This window comes from Mus musculus, chromosome 6 (assembly GCF_000001635.26).
Source record: "Mus musculus strain C57BL/6J chromosome 6, GRCm38.p6 C57BL/6J".
Lineage (NCBI taxonomy): Eukaryota > Metazoa > Chordata > Mammalia > Rodentia > Muridae > Mus > Mus musculus.
Window position 1 is genome coordinate 41,359,134 of NC_000072.6, and position 20,414 is coordinate 41,379,547.

General features: G+C 39.9%; 1 protein-coding gene and 1 further gene across 1 annotated transcript; one reads left to right on the forward strand and one right to left on the reverse strand.

The window, feature by feature from the left end:
• Window positions 1–20,414, forward strand: part of Tcrb (T cell receptor beta chain) — a 667,076-nt gene that overhangs the window by 467,838 nt on the left and 178,824 nt on the right.
• On the reverse strand, window positions 14,626–18,480 carry Prss3 (protease, serine 3). Its single transcript, NM_011645.2, has 5 exons — window positions 18,425–18,480; window positions 17,675–17,834; window positions 15,741–15,994; window positions 15,094–15,230; window positions 14,626–14,830 (listed from the first exon to the last, which is right to left on the reverse strand). The coding sequence occupies exons 1-5, from the start codon at window positions 18,462–18,464 to the stop codon at window positions 14,681–14,683; spliced, it is 741 nt and encodes a 246-aa protein (NP_035775.1). The 5' UTR covers window positions 18,465–18,480; the 3' UTR covers window positions 14,626–14,680.

Sequence of the window (20,414 nt, forward strand, 5' to 3'; positions counted from 1 at the left end):
TTAAACAACACAAAGAATCAAGAAAGTAGCAAGACACAAAATTAAATTGAAGAAATCTGTAGCCCTCCTTTATATACATGATAAGCAGTCTGAAAAAAAAACTTAGGGATATAATATCTTTTATCATAGGCACAAATAATATAAAATACATGTGTATAATTATAACCAAGCAAACTAAAGACCTATATGACAAGAACTTCAACTCTCTCAAGAAAGAAACTGAAGAAGATATCAGAAGATGTTCATGGGTCCCTAGGATTAATATAGTGAAAATAGCCATATTACCAAAAGCAATCTACAGATTCAATGAAATTCCCTGCAAAATTCCAACACATTTCTTTTCATGAATTGTGTTCTCACTTTCATGTGGAAAAAAACAGACCAATAATAGCTAAAACAATCTTGAATACTAAAAGAAATTCTAGAGGCATCACTATCCCTGACTCTAAGCTGTTGTACATGGTAATAGCAATAAATACTGCATAGTATTGGTACAGAAACAGACAGGTAGGTCAATGGAATTGAAACATCTTGCTTCTTCACTGGTCTTCACTTCATAGAGAGAAACTCACCAAAAAATTTCTTGTGATCTTTTGGCTCATTCTGGCCCCTTCCACTGATTTGTGCCTATTCCCTGGAGCATTGCTGCTACTCCTGGATCATGTGACCACTACTTATTCATGTTGCATGTTTGCTATTGAACTGGAGTGCTGGTATTATAACAAGGAAGGGTAGAATAGCCCAAAGAACTTATATATATATATATATTATTACGTATTTTCCTCAATTTCATTTCCAATGCGATCCCAAAAGTCCCCCATACCCTCCCCCCCACTTCCCTACCCACCCATTCCCATTTTTTTTTGTTTTGGCCCTGGCATTCCCCTGTACTGGGGCATATAAAGTTTGCATGGCCAATGGGCCTCTCTTTCCAGTGATGGCCGACTAGGCCATCTTTTGATACATATGCAGCTAGAGTAAAGAGCTCCGGGGTACCATCTAGAGACTGCCATATCCAGGGATCCATCCCATAATCAGCTTAAAAACGCTGACACCATTGCATACACTAGCAAGATTTTGCTAAAAGGACCCAGATATAGCTGTCTCTTGTGAGACTTTGCCGGGGCCTAACAAACACAAAAGTGGATGCTCACAGTCAGCTATTGGTGGAGCTAGAGAAAGTACCAAAGGAGCTAAAGGGATCCGCAACCCTATAGGTGGAACAACATTATGAACTAACTAGTACCCCAAAGAACTTCTAAATAGGCCCACATCACTCTTTTCCTATTAACCCTCTATCTCCTTTACCTCTAGACAATGGGCAATTGAAACATTTAAGAACACTAAATAAAGAGATTTTTGAAAATTTCAAACCTACAGACAAGCATGGTAGATACTCAGTTATAAGTGGACATTAGTTATAAACCATGTTTCAGAATGTAGAACAAAATATATATTAGCAGTGGGTGGAGGAAAGGAATTAGATGGAAGAGATGATGGGGACACTAGTAAGACAGTGGGGAGATTAAATGTAGGGCACTCAATTGAGAGATAATGAAAATTGTCAGTGAGTGGTGATCCTACTGGGGTCTCCAAATAACGAGGGAAACAGAGTCCCACTGGCCTTCTAATGTTACCAAATGAAGTTTTCAGGACCAGGACTATTTTATATGCAGTGGAGTTGTTGGCCAAAAGTGTCCATGGAAATTCCCATACAATTCATGTAATTGCCAGCATAACATGTTGCTCTCTGCAAACAGGTAGGAGGGTTCCATTGTTGAAGGCAACACCCACACAATTCACTGAATATGGTGTCTACATAGAACTTTCACCTAGTCTTCACTGATGATGCTCTTGTATTTGTTAGCCTTGCTTTCTTCTCTAATGTTCACTTATAGTGATTTTATAGAGAAAATGCACCAAAGAATTTCTGGTGGTGTTCTGGCTGCTTCTTGTAATTCAGTGGATCCATGCTGCTTGGTGGAGCCTTGTGACTTCTTCTGGTCAAGCCACTGCTGCTTATTGATACTTGGTGTTTTGCTAGTGGAATGGACTGCTCACAATTAAGATTGGAATCACCCAAAATAACTGCTTTAAACAGGTACATGTTCCCCATGTAAGATTAGCCATCTGCCTCCCCTACTGCTTTGTCTCTGGGCTACTAGGAAGTTGAAGCATTTATGAGCCCTTACTAAAGTAGATTTTGAAAAATATAAATTTACAACATCTTTAGAAGATTTGGAGGGTCTTTGATTTATAACGTTTAGTCATAGTTTATTTTTTTTAATCTTACATGTCCTTTGCATATAATTATGACTTCCAGTTCTGTGTTCTTGTGTTCTTATGAGATTCCAGTGTACATGAACTTATGCTTCTCCGAGTCTTTGTGTGTCTATTGTGCTTTTTTATTTGCTCTTTTTCTTCTGTTACTTTGTACTTTTCTACTTTGTTTTTATTTATTTTATTATAATCCTCAGATGCCTCTTTATTTTGTAACAGGAGCTTGAAAGGGAGTAAGTTTTACTGGGGGGAATAAGTAACATCTTGGATGAGTTGAGGAAGAGATATTATAATGCAAATTTATTCAATGAAAAAATGTGGCACAGGTGAGAGTGTGGAGTACAGAAGCTAACAGGTTCTGGGACAGGCAGAAGACAAAGAGCTTCTGAGGCAGACCTCTTTTCAGGCTCCAGATATCCAGGCTTCTTCCCTGCCAGAGGAGAGGTGTCCACCCCACCCGGGAGGGCTTTGCCACAGCATCTGGTGGAGCCATCTTAGTTCCCAGATTCCACTGAGACTAGTCTGTGCGGATAAGAGTGTGGACTACATAAGCTACACAGATTCTGGGACAAGTCCTGTTTCGTATCTTCATCTTCTGCCAGGAGGCAGGTCCGAATGCCAAATATCTGTCCACCTTCCCTGCAAGAGGAGAGCTTGCCTGCAGAGAGTGCTCTAACCACTGAAACTCCTTCCAGATCTAATCTCCCAGGTCTGCTGATAGAGGCTAACAGAATCACCTGAGGAAAAAGCTCTAACCAGAGACAACTATAACAACTAACTCCAGAGATTACCAGATGGATAAAGGCAAACGTAAGAATCTTACTAACAGAAATCAAGACCATTCACCATCATCAGAACCCAGCACTCCCACATCAGCCAGTCCTGGCCACCCAACACACCTGAAAAGCTAGACCTAGATTTAAAAGCACATCTCATAATGAAGGTAGAGGACATCAAGAAGGAATTTAATAACTCACTTAAAGAAATACGGGAGAACACTGTTAAAGAGTTACAGGTCTTTAAAGAAAAACAGGAAAACACAAAAAACAGGTAGAAGTCCGTAAAGAAAAACAGAAAAACACATCCAAACAGGTGATGGAAATGAACAAAACCATAGTAGACTTAATAGGGAAGTAGACACAATAAAGAAAACCCAAAGTGAGGCAACACTGGAGATAGAAACCTAGGAAAAAATCAGGGAATCATAGATGCAAGCATCAGCAAGAGAATACAAGAGATGGAAGAGAGAATCTCAGGTGCAGAAGATTCCATAGAGAACATCTGCACAACAATCAAAGAAAATGCAAAATGCAAAAAGATCCTAACTCAAAACATCCAGGAAATCCAGGACACAATGAGAAGACCAAACCTACGGATTATAGGAGTAGATGAGAATGAGGATTTTCAACTTAAAGGGCCAGCAAATATCCTCAACAAAATTATAAAAGAAAACTTCCCAACCCTAAAGAAAGAGATGCCCATGAACCTAGAGGAAGCCTACAGAACTCCAAATATCCTGGACCTGAAAGAAATTCCTCCTGACACATAATAATCACAACAACAAATGCACTAAATAAAGATAGAATATTAAAAGCAGTAAGGGGAAAAGGGTCAAGTAACATATAAAAGCAAGCCTATCAGAATTACACCAGACTTTTCACCAGAGACTATGAAAGCTGGAAGATCCTGGACAGAGGTTATACAGACACTAAGAGAACACAAATGCCGAACCAGGTTACTATACCCAGCCAACCTCTCAATTACCATAGATGGAGAAACCAAAGTATTCCATGACAAAACCAAATTCATACATTATCTTTCCACAAATCCAGCCCTTCAAAAGACAATAACAAAACAACAACAACAACAACAACAACAACAACAACAACAAAAATACAAGCACAGAAACCATGTCCTAGATAAAGCAAGAAAGTAATCCTTCAACAAACCTAAAAGAAGACAGCCACAAGATCAGAATGCCAACTCTAACAACAACAAAAAATAGGAAGCCACAATTACTTTTCCTTACTATCTCGCAATATCAATGGACTCAATTCCCCCCCCAAAAAACACATAGACTAACAGGCTGGTTACACAAACAGGACCCAACCTTTTGCTGCTTACAAGAAACCCATCTCAGGGTAAAAGACAGACACTACCTCAGAATGAAAGGTTGGAAAACAATTTTCCAAGCAAATGGTCTGAAGAAACAAGCTGGAGTAGCCATTCTAATATCAAATAAAATCAACTTCCAGGCACAGTCTTCGGCTCCAGACAACCAGCCACCTTCCTGGTGAGAGCACAGGGGTCCGCCCGGCCCGAGAATTTTCTGCCTCAGGCTCCGGCGGGAGCCACCTTGGTTCCGGGACTCCACGGAGGGCAGGCTGCACGGCTGAGGATGTGGAATACAGAGGCCAGCAGTTTCTGGGTCAGACGAGAGCCACAGAGCTTCTGAGGCAGCGCCATCTTCGGCTCCAGACAACCGGCCACCTTCCTGGTCAAAGCAACACAGCTTCTGGGAAAGATCTTGTTTTGGGCCTTCATCTTCAGCCAGGGGGAGGTCCAAACATCAGATAACTGTGCACCTTCCCTGAAAGAGGAGAGCTTGCCTGCAGAGACTGCTCTGACCACTGAAACTCAGAGGAGAGAGCTAGTCTCCCATGTCTGCTGATAGAGGGTAACAAAATCACCAGAGGAACAATCTCTAAACAAAGACAACTATAACAACTAACTCCAGAGATTGCCAGATGGCGAAGGGTAAAAGTAAGAATCCTACTAACAGAAACCAGGACCACTCACCATCATCAGAACCCAGAACGCCCACTTCGCCCAGTCCAGGGCACCCTGACACACCTGAAAAGGTAGACCTGGATTTAAAAGCGTATCTCATGATGATGTTAGACGACATAAAAAAGGAATTTAATAACTCACTTAAAGAAATACAGGAGAACACTGCTAAAGAGTTACAAGTCCTTAAAGAAAAACAGGAAAACACAACCAAACAGGTAGAAGTCCTTATAGAAAAACAGGAAAACACATCCAAACAGGTGATGGAAATGGACAAAACCGTACTAGACCTAAAAAGGGAAGTAGACACAATAGAGAAAACCCAAAGTGAGGCAATGCTGGAGATAGAAAACCTAGGAAAGAAATCTGGAACCATAGATGCCAGCATCAGCAACAGAATACAAGAGATGGAAGAGAGAATCTCAGGTGCAGAAGATTCCATAGAGAACATCTGCACAACAATCAAAGAAAATGCAAAATGCAAAAAGATCCTAACTCAAAACATCCAGGAAATCCAGGACACAATGAGAAGACCAAACCTACAGATAATAGGAGTGGATGAGAATGAAGATTTTCAACTCAAAGGACCAGCAAACATCTTCAACAAAATTATTGAAGAAAACTTCCCAAATCTAAAAAAAGAGATGCCCATGAACATACAAGAAGCCTACAGAACTCCAAATAGACTGGACCAGAAAAGAAATTCCTCCTGACACATAATAATCAGAACATCAAATGCACTAAATAAAGATAGAATACTAAAAGCAGCAAGGGAAAAAGGTCAAGTAACATATAAAGGCAAGCCTATCAGAATTACACCAGATTTTTCACCAGAGACTATGAAAGCCAGAAGAGCCTGGACAGATGTTATACAGACAGTAAGAGAACACAAATTCCAGCCCAGGCTACTATACCCAGCCAACCTCTCAATTACCATAGATGGAGAAACCAAAGTATTCCACGACAAAACTAAATTCACCCATTATCTCTCCACGAATCCAGCCCTTCAAAGGATAATAACAGAAAAAAAACAATACAAGGACGGGAACCACGCCCTAGAAAAAACAAGAAGATAATCCCTCAACAAACCTAAAAGAAGAAAGCCACAAGAACAGAATGCCAACTTTAACAACAAAAATAACAGGAAGCAACAATTACTTTTCCTTAATATCTCTTAATATCAATGGACTCAACTCCCCAATGAAAAGACATAGACTAACAAACTGGCTACACAAACAAGACCCAAAATTTTGCTGCTTACAGGAAACTCATCTCAGAGAAAAAGATAGACACTGCCTCAGAATGAAAGGCTGGAAAACAATTTTCCAAGCAAATGGTATGAAGAAACAAGCTGGAGTAGCCATTCTAACATCTAACAAAATTGACTTCCAACCCAAAATAATAAAAAAAGACAAGGAGGGGCACTTCATACTCATCAAAGATAAAATCCTCCAAGAGGAACTCTCAATTCTGAATATCTATGCTCCGAATACAAGGGCAGCCACATTCATTAAAAAAACTTTAGTAAAACTCAAAGCACACATTGTACCTCACACAATAATATTGGGAGACTTCAACACACCACTTCCACCAATGGACAAATCATGGAAACAGAAACTAAACAGGAACACAGTGAAACTAACAGAAGTGATGAAACAAATGGACTTAACAGATATCTACAGAACATTTTATCCTAAAACAAAAGGATATACCTTCTTCTCAGCACCTCATGGTACCTTCTCTAAAATTGACCACATAATTGGTCACAAAATGAGCCTCAACATATACAAAAATATTGAAATTTTCCCATGCATCCTATCAGATCACCATGGACTAAGGCTGATCTTCAATAACAAAATAAATAATAGAAAGCCAACATTCACATGGAAACTGAACAACACTCTTCTCAATGATACCTTGGTCATTAAAGGAATAAAGAAAGAAATTAAGGACTTTTCGGAGTTTAATGAAAATGAAGCCACAAAATTCCCAAACTTATGGGACACAATGAAAGCATTCCTAACAAGAAAACTCATAGCTCTGAGTGCCTCCAAAAATAAACTAGAGAGAGCACACGTTAGCAGCTTGACAACACACCTAAAAGGTCTAGAAGAAAAGGAAGCAAATTCACCCAAGAGGAGTAGAAGGCAGGAAATAATCAAACTCAGGGGTGAAATCAAACAAGTGGAAACAAGAAGAACTATTCAAAGAATCAACCAATCTAGGAGCCGGTTCTTTGAGAAAATCAACAAGATAGATAAACCCTTAGCCAGACACACAGGAGGGCACAGGGAAAGCATCCTAATTAACAAAATCAGAAATGAAAAGGGAGACATAACAGATTCTGAAGAAATCCAAAACACCATCAGATCCTTCTACAAAAGGCTATACTCAACAAAACTGGAAAACCTGGATGAAATGGACAAGTTTCTAGACAGATACCAGGTACCAAAGCTAAATCAAGATCAGGTTAATGATTTCAATAGTCTTATATCCCCTAAAGAAATAGAAACAGTCATTAATAGTCTCCCAGCCAAAAAAAAAAAGCCCAAGACCAGACGGGTTTAGTGCAGAATTCTATCAGAACTTAAAAAAGACCTAATTCCAGTTCTTCACAAACTATTCCACAAAATAGAAACAGAAGGTACTCTACCAAACTCATTCTATGAAGCCACAATTACTCTGATACCTAAACCACAAAAAGACCCAAAAAAGATAGAGAACTTCAGGCCAATTTCCCTTATGAATATCAATGCAAAAATCCTCAATAAAGTTCTTGCTAACGGAATCCAAGAACACATCAAAACAATCATCCATCCTGAACAAGTAGGTTTCATCCCAGGGATGCAGGTATGGTTCAATATACGGAAATCCATCAATGTAATCCAGTATACAAACAAACTCAAAGACAAAAACCACATGATCATCTCGTTAGATGCTGAGAAAGCATTTGACAAAATCCAATACCCATTCATGATAAAAAGTCTTGGAAAGATCAGGAATTCAAGGCCCATACCTAAACATGATAAAAGGAATCTACAGCAAAGCAATAGCCAACATCAATGTAAATGGTGAGAAGCTGGAAGCAATCCCACTAAAATCAGGCACTAGACAAGGCTGTCCACTCTCGCCCTACCTATTCAACTTTGTACTTGAAGTCCTAGCCAGAGCCCCCAATGGAGAAACTAGAGAAAGCACCCAAGGAGCTAAAGGGAACTGCAACCCTATAGGTGGAACAACAATATGAACTAACCAGTACCTGGGAGCTCTTGTCTTTAGCTGCATATGTATCAAAAGATGGCCTAGTTGGTCATCACTGCAAAGAGAGGCCCATTGGACTTGAAAACTTTATATGCCCCAGTACAAGGGAACGCCAGAGCCAAAAAGGGGGAGTGGGTGGGTAGGGGATTGGGGGGGTGGGTATGGGGGACCTTTGGGCTAGCATTGAAAATGTAAATGAGGAAAATATTTAATTAAAAAAAAAGATCAAGTATCGATAAATGGGACCTCATAAAATTGCAAACCTTCTGCAAAGCAAAAGACACCGTCAATAAGACAAAAAGGCCACCAACAGATTTGGAAAGGATCTTTACCTATCCCAAATCGGATAGGGGACTAATATCCAATATATATAAAGAACTCAAGAAGGTGGACTCCAGAAAATCAAATAACCCCATTAAAAAATGGGGCTCAGAGCTGGACAAAAATTTCTCACCTGAGGAATACTGAATGGCAGAGAAGCACCTGAAAAAATGTTCAACATCCTTAATCATCAGGGAAATACAAATCAAAACAACCCTGAGATTCCACCTCACACCAGTCAGAATGGCTAAGATCAAAAATTCAGGTGACAGCAGATGCTGGCAAGGATGTGGAGAAAGAGGAACACTCCTCCATTGTTGGTGGGATTGCAGGCTTGTACAAACACTCTGGAAATCCGTCTGGCGGTTCCTCAGAAAATTGGACATAGTACTACCGGAGGATCCAGCAATACCTCTCTTGGGCATATATCCAGAAGATGCCCCAACTAATAAGGACACATGCTCCACTATGTTCATAGCAGCCTTATTTATAATAGCCAGAAGCTGGAAAGAACCCAGATGCCCCTCAACAGAGGAATGGATACAGAAAATGTGGTACATCTACACAATGGAGTACTACTCAGCTATTAAAAAGAATGAATTTATGAAATTCCTAGCCAAATGGATGGACCTGGAGGGCATCATCCTGAGTGAGGTAACACATTCACAAAGAAACTCACACAATATGTACTCACTGATAAGTGGATATTAGCCCAAAACCTAGGATACCCAAGATATAAGATACAATTTCCTAAACACATGAAACTCAAGAAAAATGAAGACTGAAGTGTGGACCCTATGCCCCTCCTTAGAAGTGGGAACAAAACACCCTTGGAAGGAGTTACAGAGACAAAGTTTGGAGCTGAGATGAAAGGATGGACCATGTAGAGACTGCCATATCCAGGGATCCACCCCATAATCAGCATCCAAACGCTGACACCATTGCATATACTAGCAAGATTTTATCGAAAGGACCCAGATGTAGCTGTCTCTTGTGAGACTAGACCAGGGCCTAGCAAACACAGAAGTGGATGCTCACAGTCAGCTAATGGATGGATCACAGGGCTCCCAATGGAGGAGCTAGAGAAAGTACCCAAGGAGCTAAAGGGATCTGCAACCCTATAGGTGGATCAACATTATGAACTAACCAGTACCCTGGAGCTCTTGACTCTAGCTGCATATGTATCAAAAGATGGCCTAGTTGGCCATCACTGGAAAGAGAGGCCCATTGGACACGCAAACTTTACATGCCCCAGTACAGGGGAACGCCAGGTCCAAAAAGGGGGAGTGGGTGGGTAGGGGATTGGGGGTGGGTGGGTATGGGGGACTTTTGGTATAGCATTGGAAATATAAATGACCTAATACCTAATAAAAAATGGAAAAAAAAAGAAAATGTAAACGAAAAAAATACCTAGTAAAAATAAAATTAAATAAAATAAATCGACTTCCAACCCAAAGATATCAAAAAAGACAAGGAGGGGCACTTCATACTCATCAAAGGTAAAATCTTCCAAGAGGAACTCTCACTTCTAAATCTCTATGCTCCAAATGCAAGGGCAGCCACATTCATTAAAAAGACTATAGTAAAGATCAAAGCACACATTGCACCTCACACAATAATAGTGGGAGACTTCAACACAACACTTTCATCAATGGACAGATCATGGAAACAGAAACTAAACAGGGACACCATGAAACTAACAGAAGTTATGAAACAAATAGATTTAACAGATATCTACAGAACATTTTATCCTAAAACAAAAGGATATACCTTATTCTCAGCACCTCATGGTACCTTCTCCAAAATTGACCATATAATTGGTCAGAAAAGAGGCCTCAACAGATACAAAAATATTGAAATTGTCCCATGCATCCTATCAGATCACCATGGACTAAGGACTAATAATAACATAAATAATAGAAAGCCAACATTCATGTGTAAACTGAACAACACTCTTCTCAATGATACCTTGGTCAAGGGAGGAATAAAGAAAGAAATTAAGGACTTTTTAGAGTTTAATGAAAATGAAGCCACAACATACCCAAACTTATGGGACAAAATGAAAGCACTTCTAAGAGGATAACTCATAGCACTGAGTGCCTCCAAAAAGAAACTAGAAACTAGAGAGAGCACATACTAGCAACTTGATAGCACACCTAAAAGCCCTAGAATGGGAAGCAAATTCTCCTAAGAGGATTAGATTGCAGGAAATAATCAAACACAGGGGCGAAATCAACCAAGTCGAAACAAGAACTATTCAAAGAATCAACCAAACGAGGAGCTGGTTCTTTGAGAAAATCAACAAGATAGATAAACCCTTAGCCAGATCCACTAGAGTGCACAGGAAGAGCATCCTATTTAACAAAATCAAAAATGAAAAGGGAGACATAACAACAGATCCTGAAGAAATCCAAAACACCATCAGATCCTTCTACAAAAGTCTATACTCAACAAAACTGGAAGACCTGGATGAAATGGACAAATTTCTAGACAGATATCAGGTACCAAAGTTAAATCAGGATCAGGTTAATGATCTAAAAAGTCCTATATCCCTTAAAGAAATAGAAGCAGTCATTAATAGTCTCCCAAGCAAAAAAAGCCCATGACCAGACAGGTTTAGTGCAGAGTTCTATCAGACATTCAAAGAAGATCTAATTCCAGTTCTTCACAAACTATTCCACAAAATAGAAACAGAAGGTACTCTACCCAACTCATTCTATGAAGCCACAATTACTCTGATAGCTAAACCACAAAAAGACCCAACAAAGATTGAGAACTTCAGACCAATTTCCCTTATGAATATTGATGCAAAAATACTCAATAAAATTCTTGCTAACTGAACTTGTATAACCACTCTGGAAATCAGTCTGGTGGTTCCTCAGAAAATTGGATATAGTACTACTGGAGGAGCCTGCAATACCTCTTCTGGGCATATATCCAGAAGATGTTCCAACTAGTAAGAAAGATACATGCTCCACTATGTTCATAGCAGACTTATTTATAATAGCCAGAAGCTGGAAAGAACCCAGATGCCCCTTAACAGAGGAATGGATAAAAAAATGTAGTACATTTACACAATGGAGTACTACTCAGCTATTAAAAAGAATGAATTTATGAAATTCCTAAGTAAATGGTTGGACCTGGAGGGCATCATCCTGAGTGAGTTACCCAAATCACAAAAGAACTCAAATGATATATACTCACTGATAAGTGGATATTAGACCAGGAACTTAGAATATCCAAGATTTAATATACAATTTGCGAAAAACATGAAACTCAGAAGAACGAAGACCAAAGTGTGGACACTTTGCCCCTTCTTAGAATTGGGAACAAAACACCAATGGAAGGAGTTACAGAGACAAAGTTTGGAGCAGAGACAAAAGGATGGACCATCTAGAGAAAGCTATATCCAGGGATCCATCCCATAATCAGCCTCCAAAAGCTAACACCATTGCATACACTAGCAAGATTTTGCTGAAAGGACCCTGATATAGATGTCTCTTGTCAAACTATGCCGGGGCCTAGCAAACACAGAAGTGGATGCTCACAGTCAGCTAGTGGATGGATCACAGGACCCCCAATGGAGGAGCTAGAGGAAGTACCCAAGGAGCTAAAGGGAACTGCAACCCTATAGGCGGAACAATAATATGAACTAATCAGTACCCTGGAGCTCTTGACTCTAGCTGCATATGTATCCAAATATGGCCTAGACAGCCATCACTGGAAAGAGAGGCCCATTGGACTTGCAAACTTTATATGCCCCAGTACAGGGGAATGCCAGGGCACAAAAGTGGGAGTGGGTGGGTAGGGGAGTGGGGGGAGAGAATGGCGGACTTTTGGGATAGCATTGGAACTGTAAACAAGGAAAATACCTAATAAAAAATTAATTCAAAAAAATAAAAAATAAAAATAAATAAAAAGAATGAATTTATGAAAGTCCTAGGCAAATGGATGGACCTGGAGGGTATCATCCTGAGTGAGGTAACCCAATCACAAAAGAAGTCACATGATATGTACTCACTGATAAGTGGATATTAGCTGAGAAACTTAGAATACCCAAGATATAAAATACAATTTGCAAAACACATGAAACTCAAGAAGAATGAAGACCAAAGTGTGGACACTTTGCCCTTTTTAGAACTGGGAACAAAACACCCATGGAAGGAGTTACAGAGATAAAGTTTGGAGCTGAGACGAAAGGATGGACCATCTAGAGAATGACATACCCGGGGATCTTCCCACAATCAGCCTCCAAACGCTGACACCATTGCATACACTAGCAAGATTTTGCTGAAAGGACCCTGATATAGTCTCCTGTGGGGCTATGCAGGGGCCTAGGAAACACAGAAGTAGATGCTCACAGTCAGCTATTGGATGGATCACAGGGCCGCCAATGAAGAAGCTAGAGAAAGTACCCAAGGAGCTAAAGGGGTCTGCAACCCTATAGGTGGAACCACAATATGAACTAACCAGTACCTCCTGAGCTCGTGTATGTAGCTGCATCTGTATCAGAAGATGGCCTTGTCAGCCATCAGTGCAAAGAGAGGCCCATTGGTCTTGCAAAACTATATATGCCTCAGTACAGGGGAACGTCAGGGCCAAGAAGTGGGAGTGGGTGGTTAGGGGAGTGGGGGGAGGGTATGGGGGACTTTTGTGATAACATTGGAAATGTAAGTGAAAAAAATACCAAATTAAAATAAGAAAATGTATTTAAAGAAATGAAAGTAGAAATATATATAAATGTCTTAAAGTGAACTGCTACTCCAACAATGACAAAAGAAGAGAATATAGTAAATAAAAGTTTTGGCATAGAATATTGAAAAATTGCAAATGAACAGTATAAAAGGGAGACACACAGAAATGAAGTTATGTGAAGTTGAGTACAGCCTTTCTAGGTCTATAAAGAACTGTGGTAGAATATTGCATTGACTCTGTAGGTTGATTTTGGTAAGATGGCCACTTTTACTATGCTAATCCTACCAATCCATGAGCATAGAGCATCTTGTCATTTTCTGAAACCTTCTTTCAATTTCTTTCTTCAAAGATCAGGCATTAAGAACAAAATTTTAAAAAAATAGGTTCTTACAAAACGGAATACCAAGCAAAGCTAATCTTTCTTTCTCTAGTTGTTTCTAATTGTTGTTCTTGTTATGGTGGTTGTGGTTGCTGTCTTATTTTGATTGAATTGGTTTGGTTTGTGCTGGGTTGGTTTGGGTTGGGTTAGTTTGGTTTAGTTTGGTTTGGTTCCATTGGTTTGTTTTGTTTGTTTTGTTTTGTTTTGTTTTGTTTTGTTTTTTGTCAGAATGGTATACCCCATATATTCAAATGAAATTAAAACAAGTATTCCCATAGTCATCTGGATACAGCCCTAAACAAATTAGCTGATATATAAATCTTTGGGGGCAATTTTCTCTTTGTTATTGAAAAAGTTGTTTTTCACAAAATATATTGATTGAATATACATGGTCTTCATTTTCCTAAACAAACAAATTTGTGGTTTTTTTTTTCACTATTTAAACCAGGGAAATTACAAAAGAACCCAGACTATTGCCAAGAATCTACATTACTCTTTCTGAATCAATAGAAAGTCATCATTGCTGAGGAAAAATACACAAAACTCATAGAAAACTGGAGAAATTGAGCAGTTACCTACATAGAGCCTTTGTTCCTAAGTCCTAGCTTCCTTGCACAGGGAGGTACAATTCCCACTACCAAAAACAAACAAACAAACAAAACCAACAAAGAAACCAATCCATTCAGAAATCCTTCAATCTTCATTGATGTTCTGCAAATATGCTAGAGCTGGTAGCTTTAACAGTTGTCTTTGGTCTATTCTCTCTTCACATGCTGCTGTTATACATAACTTTATTTTGAGACATAAGAAGCTCTTCAGAACCTTAAGTGAAGATACATATGAACTCAAATGGAAGATAGCCTTAAAGCCAAGGGGCTAAGAATATCAGGCAGAAACAAATATGCTGAAGAAAATTTCACTTTATTGGTATGGTGACTGCAGAGGGAATGGGAATTTCTAGTTGGCAGCAATTGTGTCCTGAATCCAGTCCACATAGTTGCAGACCTTGGTGTACACACCAGGATTGTCTGGCAGGGCACAGCCATAGCCCCAGGAGACTATACCCTGGAGTTCTCTATTGCAGACCACAGGGCCACCGGAGTCACCCTGAGAAAGAGGAACACAGTCTATTAGTAAGGGCATGTGTAATACGATTGCATATAGTAAACTCAATTCCTGTTTATTCTCATGTTTCCATTTGTTTATCTCCAGAGCCCATCTGCTATCCACACTAATGTGTTGAAATCTAAAGGAGATTCCCTTATTCTTCATTCACCATAACACCACAGCACACTTTCTGTCTCACACCACTAGGCTTTGAAGCTCAACTCCCAGAACTGAGGTCTGCATAAGTGGAGAGTGGCAATCACCTGGCAGGAATCCTTGCCTCCCTCTAGGAAGCCAGCACAGACCATGTTACCAGTGATCTTCCCAGGATAGGAGGCTTCACAGTCAGCCTGAGGCAGCAGTGGGGCATCCAGGCACTGGAGCAGGTCTGGTTCACTGACTGTGAGGAATGGAAAAGAATGAAGACTTCTGTATCCAATGTTGAACCAGCTGGCAAGCAAGACTGTTTCCTGTGACCTTAAGTTCCACTAAGAAAGAAGGGCTTTGAGATTCAATCATATTCACTGCTGATATCCTTCTTGAAAAAATAATAGTACATTCTACATGTGCCTGAACAGACTCTCTGGATCAGGTCATTTGTTTTGCAAATTTCTCTTGGATCTCTTGCAGGAGCTAAATGTACTGTGCACCTAAAATATATTTACCATTTAGAAGCCAGGGGCATAATTTCAGGAAAGGAGTTGGTTACAGAGTATATAAAAATACAGAGAGAGAGGGGGAGAGAGACAAGGGGAGACAGGGAGAGAGAGGAAAGAGAAAGAAAGGGAGGGAGAAAGGGAGGGAGGAAGAAAGGGAGGGAGTGAGGGAGGGAGAGAGAGAGAGAGAGAGAGAGAGAGAGAGAGAGAGAAGAGAGAGAAGGGTAGTAGGTGACATGATAGGTCCTACTTACCACCAAAGCTAAGAGTGTTGCCCCAGCCAGAGATGAGACACTGAGTGCCAGCAGGTGCACAGGAGCTGGGCAGAGCCACAGTGGCCACTCTGGCATTGAGGGTCACAGGGGAAGAGAGCTTGAGCAACATAATGTCGTTGTTCAGTGTCTTCCTATTGAAGTTGGGGTGCTTGATGATCTTGGCAGCATTGACAAACTGCTCATTGCCCTCCAGGACGTTGATGTTGTGCTCCCCCAATCTCACTTGGATGCGGCTGTTGGGAAGAGAAAAATGCCACAATCTTTTTCTCTATGACTCAAGACATCAAAATTTTCTCAAGCCTCTAAACTCTTTTGTGACTGTGAAAATTTCACCATGGGGAAAAAATATGGATACTGGAAAGTTTTGTTTGTCTCAGTCTACATTCTTTTTTAAGAAAGATTGAGTGATGGTGTACAGGTGACAAAATAAGGATTGCATGTAGACTGCCCTTTATTCTAATGTACTAACGCCAAATAGGAATAAGACACAAAGAGGCTATTTGAAACTCTTTCCATCCACTGTTTCATTATTCAGTACACACAGAATCTATGTGTTGCAGGGTATTTGATCACAATGTGAATCCCGAAATTGGGTTAAACATGGGAAAAACCTGTCTCTAGTCATGGTGTGCTCATCCCTAACACACACCTTCAATCTCTGAGTTTTCTGTTTATTGTAATCATAATTAAATAAAGTTAAACATAGGTCAAGTGGAAGAATAAGCAACCTGTTGACAGGGAGTGAACATAAGGGGAAAAAAGCAGAGAGTAAGACAGAGTCAGGAGAACCAATAGAGATACACACAGGAAGTAGAAGGGAGGGACCTAGAGTTTGAAGGGGTTTTGAGATGGTATTTAGAATGAGAACTTCTTTAGAGATGTTGATTGTGAAGCAAGGTCAGCTGGGTGCTTTTTCTTCCTCTCTGATATGTCAGGCTTTCATGCCAGCATCTGGCTCCAGAGACTTCTTTGGTAAAGTTAAACAATTGAGATTTTTATTTAAAAACAGGTTTTAATGCTCATTTGTTTTGGAAATGAGAGCTGCACTGTTAAATTTCAAAAACAAGGGTCAATATGTGAACTTATTTCAAAAACAAAAACATTTAAATTTCAAAAACAAGGGTCAAGAGTTCACACATATGAGACCATGTGGGAAAAAAAATGAGACCATGTGAGAGGCTCATTCTCTTGATCACAACTTCAAACCTAATGACTCACAATCAAGAATCTAGGACTGAACAGTCCATGTCTTAATAATTTTTTTTAATATTTTTCAACCATGCACAGTCTGAGAGACCATTTGGGAGACATTATTACTCATCCCATAATAGAATATAAAAACAACAGGTGAAGAAAATAAAGGATAAAGCTATCTTCAGCTATAATTTGAAAACTCTGATGCAATTGATTGCTATAAGAAACAGGTATGGTGGGCAGTGGTGAAGCACACCTTTAATCTCAGCACTTGGGAGGCAGAAGCAGGCAGATTTCTGAGTTCCAGGACAGCCTGGTCTACAGAGTGAGTTCCAGAACAGCCAGGGCTACAAAAAGAAATTATGTCTCCAAAAAACAAATGAACAAACAAGAAAAGAAACAAGTACTAGTTGTGAACATCTTTGCCAGCCTCCCATTTGTTTATATATGGAGAAAATTACCCTTGATTTCTTTCAAGGTATACTTTTCTTTCTATTTCATATTTGTTTGTTTGGTGTGTGTGCCTGTGAGTGTTTGATGGTGAAACCTCCTATCATTTGTCAGTGTTCAATCAAAGGCTGTGAACATAAGCTTCTCTCAGAACCTTCTCTCCTTCATGTGATTCACTTCCCCCTCCAGCTTTACCACATGCCCACACAGATGTCTGGTATAATACTGTCCCAGTCTAGTGGCACTGTTCTCAGGTAACCATCACTCACGTTTTGTAGCAGTGAGCTGCAGACACCACCCACTGGTCATTGATGAGGGAGCCTCCACAGAAGTGGTAGCCAGAGTTCAGGGACACCTGGTAGGGGACAGAATTCTCTTGGCAGGTGTATCCTCCAACGATCTTGTCATCATCATCCACGGGGAAGGCAACTAGAGTGGAGATATAAAGGAGAATCAAATTCATCAAGATGTTGAAGGGTAGATTGCTCAATTCCATATCACCCTCCTACTTTTTTAGTATTATTTTTTGAGTAGAACAGCATCCTCAGTAGGCAACATAGGATTTGATGTGTGCCTGAGAAAAGGAATAGAGGACAAGTAACGAGATGCTAGTGGGCCCACCACTCTTCAGAGTTTCAGGAAAAATAAAAGAATTGACAAAAGAATGCATTAAGTGGGATCCAATCACATTGTAGTTGTCCACACCATTGTTTGCTTCTCTCTACAATTCATCAATAACAATGCTTTTAGAATCCCAGATTAGTGGCTGCTGAGGAAATTGCCTTCTGGTCTCCATTTCAGCCTCTATCAACATTTAGCCCTGAATTCAACATTGAGATGTTATAGTGTATTGACAGAAACTGGTGTAACATAAAATTTGAGAGATTATAAAAGTGGAAAATAGGATTCTGGATAAGAAATATGAACATCAGAGCTAAGGTAGCAGAGACAATTGTGAAGGAGGAACCCATGTTTTCTAATTAATTAGAAATCTGGACCATAGAAGGCATGAAACTCACCAGCAGCTCCCACAAGGGCCAGGATCAGGAGTGCATTCATGGTGGAAGAAGGTAATGAACACTGAAGGGAAGCAGACCTTTATATCCTCAAGGAGGGAGAAGTCTGCCTCTCAAGGTGGGGGTGGGATATCATTGATATTTTCTGAACAAACACAGCTGTATTTTCCTTCTCCTATCACTTCTTTTTGGACTTCAGGTGTCTAGAAAAGTTTTCTTCTCAGGGAAGGTGGGAGGGAGGACAACTGATTCTTGAAAGGATGCTAGAATGAGAAATGAGAATAATGGGTAGAAAGTGCTTTTAGTAACTTTGAAGAAAATAGTAATTGTGAAGAATGCCCAATTCTGGTAGCTATTGGGGGCTCTTTGAACAACACCAACAAAAAGATTCTATCAGTCATTCCTGGAATTTTTACTCAGATCTTAGCCACTCTATTTAATAAAATATAGAAGTTGAGGAGCTCTACGGACCAGCACTTAAATCTCAATGATGCTAAGTAAGGAGGTATAGAGTTCCTGAAATGTGTGGCCTTTTCATTCTTATGCTTTCTAAGCAGTCTCTTGGGGTTCAAACATGGATGGCAGAGAATGTCTAAAACTGAAAGAGGAAATGTGTTTCTTTGTTGTATAGGAGAGAATTAAATGAATACAAAGGTCAAGCTCTGCATCCATTATAGGATATTTGACTCTCATTCTCATGTTACATGATGGATAGCCAGTAACTTTGAGAGTATACAAACTAAATACTGCATATACCATAACAATCTTAAGGAGTATCAAATATGATCAGTGGGCTTTTATTAAAAATAACTACCCTGTATTCTAGATCAAATAATCTCTGCTAGAAGTCATTACTAAGTTTGAAGAATAGAGTTTGAACAATGTTCAACCTCACTTCTTTTTTTTTTATTACATATTTTCCTCAATTACATTTCCAATGCTATCCCAAAAGTCTGCCATATGCTCCCCCCCCCCACTTCCCTACCCACCCATTCCCATTTTTTTGGCCCTGGCGTTCCCCTGTACTGGGGCATATAAAGTTTGCGTGTCCAATGGGCCTCTCTTTCCAGTGATGGCTGACTAGGCCATCTTTTGTTCCATATGCAGCTAGAGTCAAGAGCTCCAGGGTACTGGATAGTTCATAATGTTGTTCCACCTATAGGGTTGCAGATCCCTTTAGCTCCTTGGGTACTTTCTCTAGCTCCTCCATTGAGAGCCCTCTAATCCATCCACTAGCTGACTGTGAGCATCCACTTCTGTGTTTGCTAGGCCCCGGGCATAGTCTCACAAGAGACAGCTATATCTGGGTTCTATCAGCAAATTCTTGCTAGTGTATGCAATGGTGTCAGCGTTTGGAAGCTGATTATGGGGTGGATCCCTGGATATGGCAGTCTCTAGATGGTCCATCCTTTCGTCACAGCTCCAATCTTTGTCTCTGTAACTCCTTCCATGGGTGTTTTGTTCCCAATTTTAAGGAGGGGCATAGTGTCCACATTTCAGTCTTCATTCTTCTTGAGTTTCATGTTCAACCTCACTTCTGAACAAAAATCAGGTACTTGTAGAAATGGAAGAATTAGGGATATTCATCAGTGGTGAATCTTCTTGTATGAAATCCTGGCTTTTTTTTGTTTTTCATTTAAATCATCCCTAAGGTTCAGGTTCCATTTTAGTATAGTACAAACCATCTAGAAGTGCAGTACCTGCCTGAGGGTCATTTGTGCCTATTTATAACACTCAATTGGAGAATCATTTCTATCTGACGCTTTTATCTTCATTGACCCCAGATATAGGAAAAGGTGCATTGGAGATGAGATCATCTTTGAGTTCCTTGAAAAATTGTGATGGTTCTGGAGCTGTCCGTTAATGAGAGAAGTTTAGATAAAATTGTGGCAATTGGGGAGGCAAACTGATTGGAGGCTGAAGAAATTGGAAATCAGAAGAAACTGCAAAAAGAAAATGAGCCTCATGGGACACTTGATGGTCATATTACTGG